This window comes from Trifolium pratense, linkage group LG3 (assembly GCF_020283565.1).
Source record: "Trifolium pratense cultivar HEN17-A07 linkage group LG3, ARS_RC_1.1, whole genome shotgun sequence".
In the NCBI taxonomy this organism is placed as follows: domain Eukaryota; kingdom Viridiplantae; phylum Streptophyta; class Magnoliopsida; order Fabales; family Fabaceae; genus Trifolium; species Trifolium pratense.
The window spans coordinates 13,219,860-13,239,908 of NC_060061.1; the positions used below are offsets into that span (position 1 = coordinate 13,219,860).

Sequence of the window (20,049 nt, forward strand, 5' to 3'; positions counted from 1 at the left end):
ACAATAGTCTATGAAAGAGAGAGGCATCAGCCGAGGTCGGTCATTTCTTAAAATTAGAAGGTGAGTTTAACTCGGCAAGTAAGTTAAAGATTGTCTCGGTGCGTAACTATGAAAATTAATTTACTCGATGTAACTGAGACTCATTTAAGAATTTAATTTCTTTTAATAAATATAGAATTTGAGATGTCTATACTCAACCACAAAAGTCAGTTTGAGAGTTGAGGTTTGCACTCATAATTTGCATTATACTTCTAGCCAATGTGGGACTTCTAACACACTCCCTCACGCCCAATATTATTGGGCTTGGTGCGTGGAATCAACAACAACGGGTGACCCAAATATGAGAGGTCTCCACAACAAACAACAAATGGATCTAGGATAGGCTCTGATACCATATTAAAATTTGGGAGACTTATACTCAACCACAAAAGCTAGCTTGAGAGTTGAGGTTTGCACTACACTTATAAATATTATCTTTGTCATATCTCTGGTCAATGTGAGACTTCTAACACATAGTATCAACTGAAGATCGAACTCAAGACTGAATGATTAAGAAATTGATATATTTAGCATTTATGTTACACTTTATTAATATATGTGCCTATGAATTTATGACTAAACCAATTCATATACGAAGTGGTTTGGTCTAGTGGTGAAAAGTTTGAGTAGTATGTTATAGGTCATGGTTCGATTCTCATTGTAAATAAAAAAAAATTCATATATGATGTGAAACTAACATCTATTATTATATTGAAGTATCAAAATTTAAACTAAAATTTATATTTAAAATTAACCAACATCTAAACTTAAAATTTTAACATTTAATATTGATCAGACAGGTAAAATATATTGATTTACATGATTACATGCGCTTTGAGTCTTTGACGCCATTGGAACCGTATCCTTGTGAAAAAGGGGCATGATTTTTCAAACAAGTCACCTATGTTTGTTACTACTAGATGTAGGGCCAACATTTTGTGTCTTCATTCTTGACAGAATGGCTCTCGTGGATGGATACTGGAAATTGCACAATTATTGCTCATGCATTATTTATTGGAGAATGCTAAATTGCACTTAAGAGCATTTTCAACAAAGGTTTTATCATTGAGTTAAGATATCCATAACTAACTCAAAAAAAATTCACTCAATAATAATTCATTGACTTTATTAAGGAATCTCACCTCTCATCTATAATGAGTCTCCTTCATTTTTCTATGCACAATACACAAACACAAAATCTTGTTTAAGATATCCAAATCCAGTTTCAGTGTGATCAATATAATGTTTATTGGAGTAGTGTCGCATTATTAGGTAGAGGAATTGAAATACTACTTATAAATTATAGGCTTTAATGCAGTTTTGATCCTCCTATTTTGAAAAACCTGAACTTTTGATCCCTATTTTAAAACTCAGCACTTTTGATCCTCTATTTTAGTTTTTTGTTAGTTTTAGTCCCACCTCAATTTGGTCAAACTTTTTGTACCAAAAAAAAATTTGGTCAAACTTTTGTTAATGTGTCATGCTCACTGATGACGTGGCATTGTACATGTGGACAACTTGCTATGATGATGTTAGAAAAATTGGTGACACACAATATTTGACCTATAGAGATGCATGTTTTGCAATGGGATTCCTTAAAGATGATCGTGTTTACATCACTGCAATCAAAGAAGCAAAAGATTGGGGCTCGGGACACTATCTAAGGAAATTGTTTGTCCACATGTACAATGCCACGTCATCAGTGAGCATGACACATGAGCAAAAGTTTGACCAAATTGAGGTGGGGGACTAAAACTAACAAAAAACTAAAATAGGGGGATCAAAAGTGCTGAGTTTTAAAATAGAGGATCAAAAGTTCAGATTTTTCAAAATAGGGGATCAAAACTGCATTAAAGCCTAAATTATAATACTAAATGAAATTGATATAGTTAAACACTTAAACCTACAGCTGTGTGGGCCAGGGATGATTATACAATTTACTTGATCAAATTTCTAGAAAATAAAAATATATAAGATAAAGACGTAACTGTGCGGCTCAAACACGCCTTTGTGGATAGATAGAAGACAAAATAGAGAAAATAAATAAGGAAAATGATAACCGGTGTCCTTGGGCACTGGTTAAGGTAACTAAAAATAGTATTATTATCTTGAAACTTGTGAAGTCAACATCTTAAAAGTTTAAATTTTTGTTTTTTGATACAATTTTTTTCTTTTCTTTCCCTTTTTAGTTCCTTAACAAGTGTCCCGAGAACACTAGTTAGCATGACCCAATAAATAAATAGCAGTCCCGTGAATTTAATTCAGTTGATAGGACATTACATTATGTAAGGGTTGAGGTACGAACCTCGACAATCGAGCTTAGCTCAGTTTGCAAAATATTGCATTATATATGTAGAGACCGAAGTTCGAATTCCTATCATTCCACTCATTCATTTAAATGTGAAATTTCTAATCACTATACACTACTTAACATAAAAAAATAAAATAAAAATTAATAAATAGCAACTAGTATATGGACCCAATGTGTTAAACAAAAACAACACAATTAACACGCAAAAACATGACAACGATATAAGTGAATATGGTTTATTTATTTATTTTGAATTATACGATAGCCGTCTGAAATAAAAATTGATGTCTTTCAAATAGCAAGAATTGTTGGATGCGTAATTATAAAAAAAAAAATAAAAAATTGTCGGATGCGTATGTTCCTATGGTTCCTTAAAGAAATGGATTGACTATCTTTACTATATTTATATTTAGGAGATAAATAAATGAATAAAATCAATTATTTAGATGACAAACAATCATAGATTAAGAGATAGAGATACAATTACTAAAGATAAAAAATTTAAAGCTAAGTCATTTTGATTTGCACCTTAGCGTTTTTATTCATTCTTGGTTACTTTACTTACTATGAGTTTAAGATGAGGAAACCATTCTTATTTTTACACTCCTTCTTGTTGTGACATGTATATGTTGTAAGTTGTGATCATGTAAAAAGAGGGTGAAGCCCAAATCATTTTTATTTTTGAAAGAAATAGAGAACTTAATTTATGTATGAATTTAGTGGACATACCAACTGTGTTAATGTATTTTTCGCTTTTATAAATGATTAAGTTTTAAACCACACGATGAAAAAAAAAAGTTTTAAGCCGCTAGATTTGATTTAGTGTGAGAGATTTGTGTCAAAAAATTGATTAAGTTTTTTGAGAAGTGAAAATTATCTTGATCCGTATTTTGTCAGGTCTCCATTTAAAATTAAGAAGCACATGTTTTCAATCTCAAGAGATGTTAATTACTCTATTCATCTTTATTTTAAGTGTCATTTTTTGATCGCTACATGTCAATAGGAGGAATATACACTTATAAGTAATATTATTCCGACCTTAATTATAAGCAAATGTCACTTTTTAGATATATTGAAAAACTAATGTATCTAGTCCACTTTTTAGACTAAATACATTAGTTATTCGATGTATTTAAAAAATGATATTTGCTTATAATTAAAGTCGAAGGGAGTACACGACAAGTATTTTGCGGCAACCCCACGCCGCACCATTACTGGGAAGTGGAAGGCAAAAGAAATATATAACTTTGTTAGTGGATTCAATCATTTCGAGTCCCATCACATCTCAAAGCCCTTCATAAGGCCCATTTAGTGTTGGTTTGACTCATTTTCTAATTTCAACAAAACATGAGATATAAAGGCATAAAATAATATTTGTAGTGAGAACTTGAAAAAATTATAAGACTTATAGAAAATATTTAATATAATCCCATAAATAAGTTAATATTATGTACGACAAAAAAAAAATCAATATTTAGATATTTGAATCAATTTTTAGATATCATTTTATTACGTCATGATTGCTCTAATAATAAAAAAATAAAAAAATATGTATCATTAACTTTTAAAACTCTCTTAAACATCTTCATAGGAGATGCTCTGAGCGCATATAAAAAAAAGAAAAAAAAGCAGTGGATTATCAAGTAATGCCACCAATTAATTTCTCCACCATATCTATTTAATCACTCATTATTTTCCTTTGACTACAATCAATGAATAAATACACCCCCTTTGTGTTAGTGGTTACATTTTCCATGCACTAAACAAATTTCTTCATATAAGTGTTAGCCTCTCCTATTTTTCCCACTTTCTTCTTTATAGTATCTACCAAATCCCCTCATTAATTTTCCATGGCGAAAAATCATTCTCAATCTCCCATACCATGTAACAATGATCACAACCATAATCATGAACAAGTGGCTGGTTTTGATTGGATGGTTCTCGTAGCAGCTATTCTATGTGCCATTATTTGTGCTCTTGGTCTTAACACTATGTTACAATGTGCTTTTCAATGTCTTGGTCGTGTAGTAACTGAACCTATTCAATGGATTGCTACTAGGAGGTTGAATTCAGGAATCAAGAAAAAAGAAATGGTAACTTTACCAACTTCAACATATTGTGATGATTTAGGTTCTCCATCTTCATCTTCTAGTTGTGTTATTTGTTTGGGTGAATTCTGTAATGGAGATCAGATAAGGTTTTTACCAAAATGTAATCATTATTTTCATGTTGTTTGTATTGATAAGTGGTTGTTGTCTCATTCTTCTTGTCCTACTTGCAGGAATCTTACTCAAGTTTAGTAATTATAGTATCATAGCTTAGAAAAAATTATGAGTATATATAGTTAGTTATTAATTTTATGTAGATTAATTTCCAGATCTTTTCAGTTGTAAGATTAATACAAAGAGTTGATATATAAACTTTCTCTGTTTTTTTTTTTGATAAGCAAATTTTATTATAAGGGAGTACAAGGGGTACTCAAACCCTTACAACAAAAAGATTAGGCACTTTGAATACAAGATATTGGATCCAAACACCAATTAGAAAAAGGACAAAAAACATTACGACCATATCTACCATTAAACCATATCCACGAATAGAGTTTAATAGAGTCCAATAGCGCCGCAGTATCAGGAATGACGCCCTGGAAAATAACGTTATTACGCATCTTCCATAGATTACTCTACGCTCATATTCATATGAACATTTAATTCAAATATTTAGCAAATTTGCATCGAAGATGAACCCCTCCTCTACTTGTCCTCAATGTGGTACTCATGAAGAGACTTTTCTTCAGTGTGTTCGAGATTGTAATTTTTCTAGACCCATTTGGCACCAACTTGGCTTTATCACTGCCGATTTCTTCAACTCTACAGATACTCACGAGTAGCTCAAATTTGGCTCTACGGGTTCTGAAGCTTTCGCTTTCTCTGATGCGTCACTGAAATTTGATGTGTTTACAAAATGATACTTGATCTATCAATTGTCTCCCCTTTAATATTCAAAGTATGTTTGCCACCCTCACCTCTTGTTTCTCATCCCGCTCAACTACCACTTCGGAAGATATTCATGTTAAATGGAACAACAATAACCATTCCGATATCATCCTTTATGTTGACAGAAGTTGCATTGGATCACCTATTAGAACTGACTTTGGAGGAGTTATCAGAAATAAAGACCATATTAAATTACAATAAACTCACGTATGAGCATTGCAAATGAAAGTTTACATGTATTAGAAGTTAAACCAAACATATAATAAAATTGAAAATATAATATTTAAGGAGATTAAAATTCGAACGAAACTTTTTAAAAAATTTAAAATATAAGATGATATATTTAAAAGGACCATAAACACATTTACCTCTTTTAAAATTATATTCACTTATTTAAATTATAAGAATAAATGAACATAGAGTATTTCATCAAAATAAAATGAACATATAGTATTTTTTTTTAAGCAAATGAACATATAGTATTGAAAACATATTCCTTTTCAAAAATGCATATTCTCCGACATATCTAGGTGTGTGTTAAAGATCATGTTACATTGAAATTTCATACTTTATAAAAAAAAAAGAAAAACTAAATTAGATAATGTTCCTATACCTAATTTCTTTCAATTGATGATGCCAATAATGATAATGATAAAATTGAAACAAATCTACTTTTAACTAATAGAAAAGAGAATTATATTGTAAAAAAAAATTGAAACAAAGAGAACAATAGTATTTTTTTATTTTTTTTATACTAAAGAAGGTGAGAGCAAAGTGCTCAACACCACAAAATATATAAAAAATAGGAAAGAAACAAGAACCATTGGAGGGGATCAAACCAAAACTCCATTAAGAAGAAGATACTCTAAACTAGAAATGTCAAGTTTGTTTCTATTAATACTCTCAGCTATAAATATAGGAGCTACATCCCAGAAGACAATAGATGGTAAAGACAAACCATGACTGACAATAAAATCAGCTACTTGATTACCTTCTCTATAAATGTGAGTGACAATGCAATTCATTTGACTTATCGTGAACAATACATTCTGCCATCTGTTTCTTAAATCTCAAACGACTGGTTTTGTAGGATTTTGGAAAGTTGAAACTACCAACGTTGAATCTGTTTTGAGCCACAGGTTATACCAATTATTCTGATAAGCAATCTCAATAGCTCTTATTGCACCTCAAAGCTCCCACAAAGCTCGGCAAAGTGAGGAGAAACAATCTCTAAAGGCTCAGTAAAGCCATAGACAAAATCACCTGTAAAGTTCCTGAAGATACCCCACAAGAATATGTAAATGTAAATGTAAATGTAAATTAAAAATAAATTTTTTTAGTCTCATTAGATAATAGAGCATATTAGTGTGTTTTTTTAAAATAAAAATATTAATCCCACATTAATTAGGCTACACACTTTATTTTTATTTTTCTTCCATCACTATATAAAGAGTACCGCCAAACAAAATAGAGATTGATAAAGGCTAGCTAAAAACTACTTATGTCTATTGTGAAGGGCAACAATAAGAATATAAGATGAATTATTGCATATCAATCAACTAGAGAATTCCATAACAAAACAAATAAATATCACAAGCAGTGAATCCATAAGGCCAAGGGAGAATATGATTATAAGTAAGACCAATATTAATTCAACCTCCAGATGAATCAGTAAAACAAAAAAATCTAGATGAAAATATAAAGGCACAAAAAAAAATGATACACGACAAAGAAATACGTTTAGATAATCTAAACTAAGAAACAGGAACAACAAATCCGTTGTAGTCTAGTTGGTCAGGATATTCGGCTCTCACCCGAAAGACCCGGGTTCAAGTCCCGGCAACGGAATTTTTCATTTTTCTTTCTTTTTTTTTTTAATTCTTTTTACATCGATTGTTATGTAGCAACAATTAAAATGAACTTAAAATGTTTTAATCTGATAAATTAATGAGCAACCAAACCTTTACAGGATCCAAATTAATAGAATGAAGAATAAAATCACAACATTTTCTGAAAATATAATGTGGCAAGAACAAAGGTCAAAACTAGAATTAGAAGAAGTATACGTGGAAGTTGATGTAACTATGTAAGCAAAAACAAAGTCACGTTCATACCCCATTAACTTGCCACGTTCTCTTCATGCAAGCAACAATCCTACCTATATAACCCCACATTCTCATTCAGTTCCAAAATCAGACAGTAACCTCTTTTTGCATACAAAATGCCAGGCCTTACTATTGGAGACACTATTCCTGACCTTCAAGTTGATACCACTCAAGGCAAAATCAAGCTTCATCAGTTCTGTTCTGATAAATGGACCATTCTTTTCTCGCATCCAGGTAAAATGATAAGATTCAGTGTAATCATATGTGTGATACTTCTAATCTGATGAGTGTCTGTGGTTCAGTGTAATCATATGTGTAATTATATGTGTCGATGAGTGTCTTGTGGTTCATATATAGGTCATTTTACAAACATTACTTATTTGTTTTTCTATTGCATCATATATATTATTGATTGCTTAACAATATGTTATGTTATGTTGTACTATAATATACATTCAGGTGATTTCACACCAGTTTGTACCACTGAACTTGGTAAAATGGCTCAATATGCTTCTGAGTTTAACAAACGAGGAGTTATGCTATTAGGTATGTCTTGTGATGATTTAGAATCTCACAAGGAGTGGATCAAAGACATTGAAGCCCACACTGTAAGTTTTTCAATTTTCACATGCCTAAATTAATAATCATCATATATTAATTTTTATGCCCAATGTTAATTAAATTAATATTGTTGTAATTAAAAATGCAGCCAGGAGCTAAGGTGAATTATCCAATAATTAGTGATCCCAAAAGAGAAATCATCAAACAACTCAACATGGTTGATCCTGATGAGAAAGATTCAAATGGGAATTTACCATCAAGGGCTCTTCATATTGTTGGGCCTGATAAGAAGATTAAGTTGAGTTTTCTGTACCCTGCACAAACTGGGAGGAACATGGATGAAGTGTTGAGGGTAGTAGAGTCACTACAGAAAGCCTCAAAGCACAAAATTGCTACCCCTGCTAATTGGAAGCCAGGGGAGCCTGTTGTCATTTCACCTGATGTTACCAATGAACAAGCTAAGGATATGTTCCCTCAAGGTTTTAAGACTGCAGATCTTCCATCCAAAAAGGAGTATCTTAGGTTCACTACTGTTTGATGATAATGTCCTTGCCACTTGTTGAAGGATATAATAGGACCCTTCTTAATGTTATATATCCTAATGTCTAAGAATATATATGTAGTACTCTTAGTGTATAAAACTTTTATGTATCTTTTTGTTCACTGTGGACTCTATGTCTATGGTCTAATGTTATGTATAAATCCTTAAATATATAAGTTTTAATTTTAGCTATGTTTGTTCAGCCACTTATAATTGTGTCAATCCTTTTAATTAATTTTGATTCTCATCATCCTTAGTGTGAATACTATTCTCTTCAACCCCTTTCCTCTCAATTATAAACTTTTGGAACCTTAAGAGATTGTTCCAACAATAATGACACTGATTAACAATGATATATTAACAATTTTGGAAAGAGTATGTTGCCAGTAGTATTGTTCAATTTCAAATTAAATTTCTTAGTCATTACAAGAATAATAATACATGATTGGATGCTAATAAGGTTTGACTGGTTTTGTATGAATGAATGCTAATAGAAGCTCTTTTGACAAATATATAATAAATGCTATAATGCAATATATTTGTGAGATAAATGAAATTGGAATATGAACAAGATAATAGATTGCAAGGGGACAAAAAGTGTATACTATTTTCAGCCACATAATAATATATAAATGTTCAATCAAGGCTCTCAGTAGCCTCTCACAATGTAGGTCCAAACAAATGAACCAATTCAGCAACTCACTCATCACTCAATATGGGAAAATAAACCCAAATAGGGACACCTCAAAACCATATCATATAAAGATATTAACTAGGACTCTATACCTATGTAATGTAATATAATATATCTTCTAACTAAGACACCAATTTAGAGTAACATTTTTAACTAATTATTATTACTACATTGATATGTAGAAAGATCACCTACAGTCTCAGGGTCACCTTCCCTTAAACAATTAATTGGAGGTATAGTCAATGTCTCTTGATCTCCATAAGCATTCCAACAAAAAGGGTCATCCAATAACTCACCTTCAAATGGTAAAAGTTCAACCTCAGAGAGTGTTATGTTTGTGCAAGCAACAGTGTCACTACAAGCAAAATGAATAGGTGCAGTTCTAACATCATAAGTACCCTTAATGTTTTTGTAGGACACGTCATTAACATGTACTGCTGAAGTTTGGTTTAGACATTCTTTTGTTAAACAATAGTATTGGTCTATTAGAATGCAATTTGCTACATTCTCCATTTGTATGTTCTCAAATTTTAAATTTGACACTGATCCCATTCCACCTTGCCATGTCTTTATTCTTAGTCCATTGTCTGATTCTCTTATCACTGTGTCTCGGACAGTTAAATTTGAGACACATGCTTGAGAATTATGCACACCTAGGCTTCCAATGCTGTAGAAAATTATCAAAATAATATGCTTAGTGTGTGACTCATACTGAAATGTACTACTAGAATAATTAAAAGGTGAATTCTTCGTTTAAATATGTATCGATACATTTGCTGAGGTGGAAAATTCTATTAACTTTGACCTACTAGAATTTTCCACCTCAGCAGTTTACCAGTACATGTCCAAATAAGACGTGTACCGGATTATTCATCAGTAACAAAATTAGAGACGGATTTCATCTCTCCAATTTTTGTTGATAATTTGATTTTGTGTAGAAAATTAAGATGGTATTGTTACAAACCAAGTTGTTTCACTTGGTAGTGACACTAATTTTTATTAATGACCCAAAATAAGACAAGATTATGTGTAATGTACCTAATCCCATGGCTAGGACCACAAGTAACACCAGCTATTTCCACATTTGAGGTCCCAGGTCCAATTGAAATACAATCATCACCTGTTCAAATCATGTTATTATATTAATCTAGCTGCTTATATAAATAGTAAAATTCATAAAGAAACAAAGTAGTTTTAGGCTTAGTTTACCATTGCTTATTAAGGTGTTGTATATCCCAACATCTTGAGAGTTTTCAACATGAATTCCATCAGTGTTGGGGCTAAGTTTAGGTGCAGAAATTGATAACATATTAATCATTACTCCTTGGCAGCCATCAAATTTCATGTGGAACTGAGGACTATTTTGAATTTTCAGTCCACTCACCATCAAATTGGAGCTCATGAAGAACCTTATCATCTACAAAATATAAAAGTAATAACATTTATAAGTCACTAGTAATATACACTATTTACATAAAAGTTGCTTAATTAATTAATTAATTGATGGCTAAGATAAATTGTTTTACTTACGGTTGGACTACCACATGGTCCCGATGTAGTTTTTCCATCTGGACCCTGGAAAAATATCAGAGATTAATTTTTATGCACCGACAATATAAAACTTTATAATATAACTTTGTATATTACATTGTAAGATACGGTTGGATGCATGTATAAAGAAGTTTACCCTGTGAGGTTTACAAGGAAGGTCCCACCATTGATCTCCATTGCCTTCTATGGTTCCTGTACCATTAAGACTCATTTGGTCAAGTTTATAAAACACAAGCCATTGACTTCTGCTATCTGCTTCAGGCCATGAATCAGGTCCATCTGGTGCCATTAGCATACCATCCACCTAATTACATTTCAAATTTGTTAATACTATTCATATTATAATAGTAACAATATATTTGCACCGACATTAAAACTATTTTACACATACATCCAATCATATCTTATACAGACTTTAACAGATATTCGTATAAGTATTTTAAGGAATAATATTACGACACATACACAAAAAAGTTATATATCTTACTTGAAATACTAATCCTGGTTTGCATGGACCTGAAAAAATAGTTGAAGTGATCTTAAAAGTGTAATTTTCTGGAACAAGAAGAACCCCTGACTCTACAGCACAAGCTGCTTTCCATGCTTTCTTGAATGCAAGTGTGTCATCACATGAACCGTCTCCAATTGCTCCGAAGGATCTCACATCGAAAACACAATCGGAAGATGAATCCCGAGGATCGTTCGGATAAGGATCAGAAGGAACACTAGGAGAAGAATTTGAAGTATTTGTTGGTTCATTAGAAGACTCAGAAGGAGCAGGAGTAGTTACTTTTCTTTGCTTGGTGTGAAGATGGTTCCTTCCTTCCACATTTCTCAAATTATGGTTGAAAAGTGTCAATGTAATCAAGAGAATATATAGTCCATGAATAAATTCCATGATGAATTCAAATTTTGTGTACAATGTTGCTAAATTGTTGTAACAATTTCAATATATAGTAAACAATCCCTGTTTCAGAAATTAAATACTTGTGTTAATTGGAGGAGAATGAAATTTAAGAAAGAAGAATGGCTAAGGTCTAATGTAACATATAGCACATTGATTGGCCTAGTAAGGTTCATCTCTTATTTATACTCAAAAAATTTATATCATTGTTTAGAAATGAATTCTCAAAGAATAATAAAGTGATTGCCACGTGTCAAGTTTTTGTTGATTAGAAGTATTAGGATGTGAGGTGTCATAGGATGTGGTTGGAGGCTTTTAGAAGCACTTTTGGTCTTCAACTCTATTGTTTTTCGAAACAGATAGCATGATGTAGCTTTTCACACAGTTTTCACGCTATTTTACATCAGGATCGTCCAATCTAAAGTATACGGTCAAAATCGTTTTAAGTGATTTTATAATAGAACTGATCTGCACCGTCCGATCTATGATTAATGGCTCAAACTTAAAACTGCGTGAAAGACAACTGTAGCAAATCACAGCCATTAAATTAATTTAGATCGGTCGGTCCATATTAAATATATACTTTAAATTGATTCATATCAGACGGCTCACGGCTATAGATGTAACTGCGTCAGTTACAGCAGCAAATCTATTTCCTTCAAAAGATGCGAGGCTTTTAAAAGCACTTTTGGAGGGTTTCTTTTGGTCTTCAACCCTATTGTTTTTTTTGTGGTCTTTCATGTGATGAGGTTTATCTTATACTTTGAACTTTACTATTATTTTCTCTTTTTTATATTTCTATATCCGTGAATATTATGTTTTCTGAAAATTCCAAATCACAACATGAGGCCTAAACTTTCTAGAAAATAGAGCCAATTGTATAATATTGTTATACTGCATGTGTATGATCATATACAGCTATATTAGTTGAAATTAAGAACCAAATTAATCTCTGTTTTGTACGTACAATATCAGATTTTAGTGATTAATTAAGCAACAAGGAAGCTAGCTAAGCATATCATGAAGTTATGATTACAAAATATACTTGCTTGTACGTACTGTTCTTTCTGAATAATAATAATTATGATAAATATGAAGTTAATTTCCACTACTTAGAATTGAACACGTAAGTACGTATGAGTTAATAAAAATACAAGTCCAAAATTGGTGAATATGATATTAATGTCGATCTCGTGACTCTATGTTGTTGTTTAGCTTGTTGTGGCCAAGGAAATGTATAGGCATAGCATATATTAGGTGGGAGACAACAAAAATTGAATCATTCACGGGTAGAATATTTTTGAATAAATGCCAAAATATATTTTTGTATCAACAAAATTAATAATGATGAGTATGTGACCCTAGCTTAGCTTGCTCTTAGTAATACAAATCAATTAGACCCTTGCAGCCTCTAATATTTTGATTTGATTTGATCTATCTATCTATACATTATTATTTCTCTCTCACACTACCACTCATCACTTGATCAATAGCAAATGATAAAGATATAGTATTAATTGAAAAAGTATATATATAATGTGACTTAATAATTCACCTGATGATGATTTTCCATTTTTTGTTATGTTTGTTTGTAATGTAGTTGACGTGCAGATTATGAATTGGTGGGGAGGAGGGGTGTAAGAAAAATATGTGGTGCAAATAGAATGAATTGGGGTTTGAGTGTGAAGGGGGTTATGGTTATGGTTATATAAGATTTGAAAACTATTGAGAATGCATGCGTGTGTGTTTGTCTTAATTTGTCACGTGTGTAGTCTCACTCACTCACTCACTCACTCACTCTCACGGGTGTTTTTATTAGAGAGAGAGAGAGAGAGAGAGAGAGAGAGAGAGAGAGAGAGAGAGAGAGAGAGAGAGAGAGAGAGAGAGAGAGAGAGAGAGAGAGAGAGAGAGTTGCAGCTGAATCAAACAAACAAACACAAAAAAAGATTGCATGGTAATGAAATTGAATTGATTATAGGATGAGACCAAACTTGTGTTGTGCTTGTGCCACTGACACTATTTGCTACTGTGTGGTTGTAATGTTAGACACGTGTCATTCAACAACAACACACCACACCATGATTCATAGGGAGAGGAGAGGGGAAGGGGAGGGAGGGGGGACTCTTTTACCACGTTAATGTGTGTATTAGAAATTGCAACGTTGCTTTAGCTACAACAATATATGAATATTTGTATAAATAATTTTAGTGTGTCTAGAAACAATAAGTTTTTTTTTTCTTTTTCACACCATCGGTGTCTAGTTTGGAGGTCAGTTCTGACATTAAGTGATACCACTTAAGTTTGTTATACTACTACTAATTATTACTGATGTATTGCTAGTCAAAATTATAATCATAATTAGGGACCAAGAGGGTCAATAATACTAACTAGTAACTATTGATGTATATATTACCAAATTTTTGTTCACGTGGTATTTCTTGTTCTTGTGTGTGTCACGGGCTATTGGAGGGGATTATTAAAAAACAGGAAAAGAGTTGTGAGTAGATTTGTTTTGGGAGTTCTTTCTAATGACTGTTCTTTCGACTGAGACACAACGTATGTATGAAGTGAATTAAAAAGAATAAAACAGATGTGTCATTATAAACAACCTTGTTCACGAGCAATTGAGCTTAATTATTGGTGCAATATATTGTTTTAATCAACAGTTGTTAACTTGTTAAACACAAAAATCACTAGATTTGATTTAGTGGTGATGAATTTGGGTATGCTAGAGGTCATGAATTCAACCGTCACCTCTATTGTAAATCAAAAACTTGTTAAACACAAAAACCATGAACCCCCATGAATCGGTTGGTACCTGTTTTGAGGAGTGCTACCAAGTTGTCCAACTTCACGGCTCCTTTTTTTCCGGTTTATCATCGGGGTTAATCTTATTTGATGTTTCAAACATTAAATGTGATTTTTTTTTTTTCAGCAGCAATTCAAACTTTAATTCGCTATATTGTGAGAGTCTAACCTCTTCATCCTATACCAAACCCTTGTTGGTCAAATGCTCCTATTCTATTCAACCACAAATATACATGCACATTTTATATTCATATTGACAATAATTTAATCCACCATACACACAAACAATAAGTACAAAAGCTCAATCATGCTGTATCGTATAGATTGTCTTAACATAGTAGTTGCTTAAATTTTATTATTACTAAACAAAAAGCCATTGAATAAGTTAGAGTTTTACCTTCATAATGATCCAATATACGCTTACCAAATTGGTTATTAAAAGTGTTTATGGATATAAGCAGCAAATTACTGAAAAACTAATAATAGCTTTTCGAGGTTGAGTGTGGCGTTTTCACGGCAGAAAATTACCATCATGCACCAGTGATGGTCAACCGTGATGAAAACCACTAGGTGCAATGGCGGGCGATATCTTGGATGTTGTTTTATCGCAATTCAAACAAAATTTGAATGAAGATGAGGTTGCATACTAAGATTCAATTGGTGATAAGATAACTGATTTGAATTGTGATTTTTAGTGAACCACCTATAAATGATGGCGCACCATATAAGTTACTTGGCAGATAGATATCACTAAACCAAAATTTGACTTTTGATTTAAGCATTAGCATCACACCTTGAAAGAAAAAAATTGCAATGTCCACTGCCTGCAGATTATTGAGCTACCATATGACTCAAATGGCATCTCCACAGGAGCATTGGACTTATGCTCTATGCATATGATGGTGTAGTGAATATAGATCGGACGGTTTAGATCATACATACACCAAAATAATCTTGACTATTCATTTAGATTGGACGGTTACAGTAGGAAATCTATTTCCAATACTAAACATGGTAAGCATATTATAGCATTGTGCGTTGAAAATTGAGTAAGTAGAAAAGGAAGATAAACTCGAGATTTTAAAAGTCAACAATACCTGTTAACTACAATTCTCAAACCAACTGAAATGGTTCTTACAAGGTTTAGTACCATACAAAGTTTCTCAAGGGTAAATAGCTATGAAGCACGGACACTCTTCGGATTAAACGTGTCCCAATATCGGACACGCGTCGGTGTCAGCCACCGATACGACACTTATAATTACAATGAATTGTATCATTTTCTTAAATTACTATTGGTGTCGACATGTCAGTGTCCGTGTTGTGTCCGGTGTCTCTGTCGGTGCCTCTAGAAATTAGTGTTGCCCTCTCTAGTTCCTTTTTTACACTAACATAGCACATCAGCACTCTCACATGCTTTCTATAAATCTTGACCCCAGAAATCAACACTCATGAACTTTACCAGTATATCATAACATATCCAGTCACTGTTCCAAATGATAAATCAAATGGTCAAAAAACCTATCCAGATTTGGTACAAAATTTATTTCGCAAGGCTTCCTCCAGTTTTTGGAAAATCACTGAGAATGCTCCTGCAAAGAGAACAACCCAGAACAAAAAAATTTAGTCACTCATTCTAGAGGAGGCATTGTGTCTTGAACTTAACCATCACAATTATCAACTTATCAATCATCATGACCAGTTTACAAGAATGAAAACAGAACGGGGAGTCAATATGCGCGAGCAGAAAACAGAAAATTTCAGTGAATCAGTTAGCAAACAATCAGAGCGACAATTCTTTAATGCAGACGAAAACCCATATTCGAAAAGATTAATCATTTCACTTAACCAAGAAGGACATTTCAGCAAACACAGGGTAATAAGACATTCCTCCAAAGCCATTTTTAGAAACAGCTGTAGACTAAAATGCTACTAAAATAATGGAAAAGACAATTGGGAAAAGCAGTTTAGAGAAAAACCTGATAATGGGCTATTCCTATCTTGTACTGAACCTTTCACCAACAGTGTACCAGGGATTTGCTGAAAAACCTGCAGGATGAAAAGAAAAAACACCTAAGATCAACATGGATCTGCCGGTCAAAATTATTTTTTCAATCTGGCAAAGAGTGCAAGCATACTGATATACGGAGGCCTGATCTATCACAAGATAGATTAGCACTTGATTCATTAGGTGTCTTCTTTGCAGGTCGATAATCAACAGATTGATTGATGATGGGTAGTTCATTCTTCAAGATTGACTCACAGTCATCTTTTGTTGCCACAACCTATAGAATTGCAATCATGTTTAACAGCCATAATAAGGAAATTAGACCAGAATCTGAGAAACTAGTCTTACATCCACTGTGAAAGAGGAGGTGTTCATTGTGCAGGATAGGCCATGCAAAGAAAAGTAAGACTTGACATTTTCCAACACATTAATGGCACCATGTTGGCGTTGAAGACCCTGCAAAGTAAATTTGTATAATGACATTAATGCCATAACAATTCATGATATCCCCCTTAAGCCTTGGTATAAAAATATATATTTAGATTGTGTTCTCAACAATTCTATCAAGGGTCATGCTAAAAACTAGGATTTCCCCAAGAGTAATACATCCATTTTCACTGATGTGGGATAAGAGCCAATTTTTTAAGAAAAACTGAATTATGTTTCAGCTTAAAACAATACAGTTGCTAGATACTGTAAATAAGATATTAAACCTCAAGCATGAAGGACATGGTACTCTTGTTAGGCAAAGAACTTGATAGCTTCTGTTGCACAGTAGGCAAGAAAGACCAAGCAAGCCCCCATCGGGATGTCCTGCCCTGAACGAATTCAGTTGTCTTCACTACAGTGACTCCAACTTCCCAAAGTTTTGATATAAGGTACTTGAGATTTGATTTTCTACCTATCATTGAAGTGAACCACCTATGAACACATTGAAATAAATGAGCACAAATTTATTAAAAGTAAATATCAACACTTACACATAAGAAACAGAAACGCTATCCATATAAAAAGAAAAAGAAAAAAAAGGATACCTAAAGCTATGCTTCAGTGCAGTACTATCTTCAATAATACGAGTAATGAACGCTTTCTCACCACCAGAGCAAACCATTTCTTCAGAAGTGCCACCACAAGAAGTTTTGGGATTAAGTCCACCTTCCTCCATGCTTTCAAAAAATGGCGGATTACACATACAAAAATCAAACTTTTCATCACCCCTGACTACACCAACAAGTATAGGAGGTCCATGATAATTCTTATTCTCACATGAATTCAAATCAAGAGGTAATATCGGCAAAGGCTCTACCTCCGTCTCAGTTCTACTGCACAAATCTATCTCGCCACTAAGGCCCAACTCTTCACCATGCAACCTTTCCTCAGAGGAAGTAGTTGCATCGGTTTGAACCCTCCTAATTTCAATCAACTCAGATATATGTGGATTACTATTAACATTTTTCTCCGCCCACTCAATTGCAACATCAGTTATATCTGCATCCAATTAAACAAACTTCAAAAACTCTATTGTCATTTTAATTTTATTTTCACAGCAAGCACAAGATGAAACAAACTAAAGCATACATACCTGATCCTACAAAACTCCATCCCAAAAGGGATGCACCAAGAAGTGGATAAATGCAATTGGCACCGGTTCCTATATCAAATCCTCTAACCTTACCTCCTCTTGAAATAGTATTTGGAATGATGTTAGACGAGAGAAGATCTTGAAGCCAATGAATGTAATTAGACCTATTGGGTACAGTGGGACAGAGCTGTCCATCAGGAATCCACCTAATAAAATTTATTCATTCGCAAAATGTTAGTACAAAATGATGATTCACACTATGGCAAATAGCTTGTTAATTAAGTTAACTCAAAATTACAAAAATGGTCGGTTGAGAAAGATAAAACGGAAAATACCAGTTAAGAGCATGGTCATGGAGGAGCAAGACACGAGTGAGTTCACGAGTGGCGTTGAAATCAGTCCAATCGATTCTAGGGTTCCCATAACGCGAGTATTGCACAAAAGGTTCGAAGGATGGGTAGAGAGAAGCCAAATGAGCAAAGTCAGGTGGGTTTTCGGCATACTTGTTGTTGGGGTGAATGGCGGGCCGATCTTCCTCTCTTTTCCTCTTCTTGTTTTTACCCCCCATTTCTCAAAATCAAACCTTTTTTTTTTCTTTTTTTTCCACAACTAGAGTAAATAAATTAACCTATCAAATTGTTATCTAAGGGGTTCGATTTGTTAGCTTAACTAGCGCTTCAAATTAAGATAGCGCAGCGCAATTGATAGTTTGATACATAATAAATGATTGATTGAATATGCAACAGAAAGCACTAAGAGGAGAAAATTGAAGGTTACCTAATAATACACAGTGTAGCAACAAGACAACAAAGGAAGAAAGGTGAGATCATCCGCCGCGACGAGAAGGATTGGCGACGGCGGCAAGACGGTGAAAATTTGAAAGGGAAACGATTCCGATGACAGAGAGAAAGAGCAGCAGTGGCCTAGTATTCTCTGCCTTTTGAGCGCCAAAGGCAGGTAACTTTCATTAATTATCAGCCCTTAGATCAATCATGGTGCCACATGTCATTGTTTCTCCAAAAATATGCATATTTAACGGTCCATGTCGCACTTAATAGTCTATATCAGTTTTTTTTTTTTTTTGTCAAGTAGTCTATTTGCTTGAAATTTCACATTTTAAAAATAGATAAGTAGAGTGTCAAGTGTTCGAACTCGTCTCTTGAGCTTATAACGATATGTTCATACTAACTGAGTTAAGCTTACGTGAACTCTATATCAGCATATTTAATGGTGTTAGAAAATATATGTCGATAACGAGATTTTTTGAACAAGAACCGGATTAAATTGAAAAATATTTGACAAAGACTAATTTAAAATATTAAAAGAGTAAAACATTTATTTGAGAGCAAATTACTTTTTTTTTGGTAGAAATTTGAGAGCAAATTACCACTCATGATGAAACATGTAAAAAATCTATTTTGAAAAAATCTATAATAAACAGGCTCATAATAAAGCTTGACGCTTCATAGAAAAATGTTAACTAGTTTTGTTTGAAAATTTCTCAACGCACCCACCCACTTTCTCCCGCACTCCCTAGCGCAGCTAAAAAAATTCGGAAAATACGTTCCGAACGGTTTTTTAGTGTAAAATTTACACTATAAAAAATTCGGGAAACGTTTTCCGAATTTTTTGGGGAGTGCGGGAGAAAATGATGGGTGCGTTGAGAAATTTTCGTTTTATTTGCCAGAAGGACAAGCCTCATTCAAGACTAAACTTGTCGGAGTTATGCAAAACAATTTCGTTTGCAATAGTTTCAAACACTACTCTTTTTATAAAAAGTGAATTCTGATCAGATTTGTTTCAGTAATCCTCCTAAAAGTTGTTGGAAATTGGATATATTTGTCACATAAGACAGTTTGTTTTTGTACCAAAAATAAGACAGTTTGTTTTAGATTATTTTAGGAAAAAATCACTTTTAAGCATTTTCAACGTGTTGTTTGAAAAGTTGA

At 33.0% G+C, this 20,049-nt stretch overlaps 4 protein-coding genes and 1 non-coding gene across 5 annotated transcripts; 3 read left to right on the top strand and 2 right to left on the bottom strand.

Moving 5' to 3' along the window:
• The first annotated feature begins 3,969 nt into the window (after positions 1 to 3,969).
• Positions 3,970 to 4,722, top strand: LOC123918739 (RING-H2 finger protein ATL73-like). The gene has a single exon (XM_045970879.1). The coding sequence runs from the start codon at positions 4,201 to 4,203 to the stop codon at positions 4,648 to 4,650; it is 450 nt and encodes a 149-aa protein (XP_045826835.1). The 5' UTR covers positions 3,970 to 4,200; the 3' UTR covers positions 4,651 to 4,722.
• A 2,399-nt stretch (positions 4,723 to 7,121) lies between these two features.
• TRNAE-CUC lies at positions 7,122 to 7,194 on the top strand. Its single transcript has one exon. It is a non-coding gene; the product is annotated as a tRNA-Glu (tRNA).
• Positions 7,195 to 7,540: 346 nt separating this feature from the next.
• Positions 7,541 to 8,749, top strand: LOC123918740 (1-Cys peroxiredoxin). The gene is made up of 3 exons (XM_045970880.1): positions 7,541 to 7,685; positions 7,911 to 8,059; positions 8,161 to 8,749. Exons 1-3 carry the CDS (start codon positions 7,568 to 7,570, stop codon positions 8,548 to 8,550), a joined length of 657 nt encoding a protein of 218 aa, XP_045826836.1. The 5' UTR covers positions 7,541 to 7,567; the 3' UTR covers positions 8,551 to 8,749.
• Positions 8,750 to 9,074: 325 nt separating this feature from the next.
• LOC123918742 (polygalacturonase At1g48100) lies at positions 9,075 to 11,876 on the bottom strand. Its single transcript, XM_045970881.1, has 6 exons — positions 11,286 to 11,876; positions 10,935 to 11,102; positions 10,778 to 10,822; positions 10,457 to 10,664; positions 10,286 to 10,367; positions 9,075 to 9,914 (listed from the first exon to the last, which is right to left on the bottom strand). Exons 1-6 carry the CDS (start codon positions 11,694 to 11,696, stop codon positions 9,401 to 9,403), a joined length of 1,428 nt encoding a protein of 475 aa, XP_045826837.1. The 5' UTR covers positions 11,697 to 11,876; the 3' UTR covers positions 9,075 to 9,400.
• A 3,717-nt stretch (positions 11,877 to 15,593) lies between these two features.
• LOC123918743 (RNA N6-adenosine-methyltransferase mettl16) lies at positions 15,594 to 19,076 on the bottom strand. Its single transcript, XM_045970882.1, has 9 exons — positions 18,878 to 19,076; positions 18,436 to 18,709; positions 18,101 to 18,306; positions 17,553 to 18,006; positions 17,232 to 17,439; positions 16,867 to 16,974; positions 16,649 to 16,795; positions 16,490 to 16,559; positions 15,594 to 16,102 (listed from the first exon to the last, which is right to left on the bottom strand). The coding sequence occupies exons 2-9, from the start codon at positions 18,666 to 18,668 to the stop codon at positions 16,032 to 16,034; spliced, it is 1,497 nt and encodes a 498-aa protein (XP_045826838.1). The 5' UTR covers positions 18,669 to 18,709; positions 18,878 to 19,076; the 3' UTR covers positions 15,594 to 16,031.
• Between the last annotated feature and the right edge of the window lie 973 nt (positions 19,077 to 20,049).

Bases quoted from the DNA above. Each gene is read 5' to 3' on its own strand.
- LOC123918739 (XM_045970879.1), top strand. From the start codon at position 4,201: ATGGCGAAAAATCATTCTCAATCTCCCATACCATGTAACAATGATCAC.
- LOC123918740 (XM_045970880.1), top strand. From the start codon at position 7,568: ATGCCAGGCCTTACTATTGGAGACACTATTCCTGACCTTCAAGTTGAT. The intron at 7,686-7,910 runs GTAAAATGATAA...ATATACATTCAG, and splicing joins CATTCTTTTCTCGCATCCAG to GTGATTTCACACCAGTTTGT. The intron at 8,060-8,160 runs GTAAGTTTTTCA...TTAAAAATGCAG, and splicing joins AAGACATTGAAGCCCACACT to CCAGGAGCTAAGGTGAATTA.
- LOC123918742 (XM_045970881.1), bottom strand. From the start codon at position 11,696: ATGGAATTTATTCATGGACTATATATTCTCTTGATTACATTGACACTT. The intron at 10,665-10,777 runs GTAAGTAAAACA...TATATTTTGTAG, and splicing joins GACCATGTGGTAGTCCAACC to ATGATAAGGTTCTTCATGAG. The intron at 10,368-10,456 runs GTAAACTAAGCC...TGATTTGAACAG, and splicing joins CAACACCTTAATAAGCAATG to GTGATGATTGTATTTCAATT.
- LOC123918743 (XM_045970882.1), bottom strand. From the start codon at position 18,668: ATGGGGGGTAAAAACAAGAAGAGGAAAAGAGAGGAAGATCGGCCCGCC. The intron at 18,307-18,435 runs GTATTTTCCGTT...AAATTTTATTAG, and splicing joins CATGACCATGCTCTTAACTG to GTGGATTCCTGATGGACAGC. The intron at 16,560-16,648 runs GTATGCTTGCAC...TTCATCCTGCAG, and splicing joins GATCAGGCCTCCGTATATCA to GTTTTTCAGCAAATCCCTGG.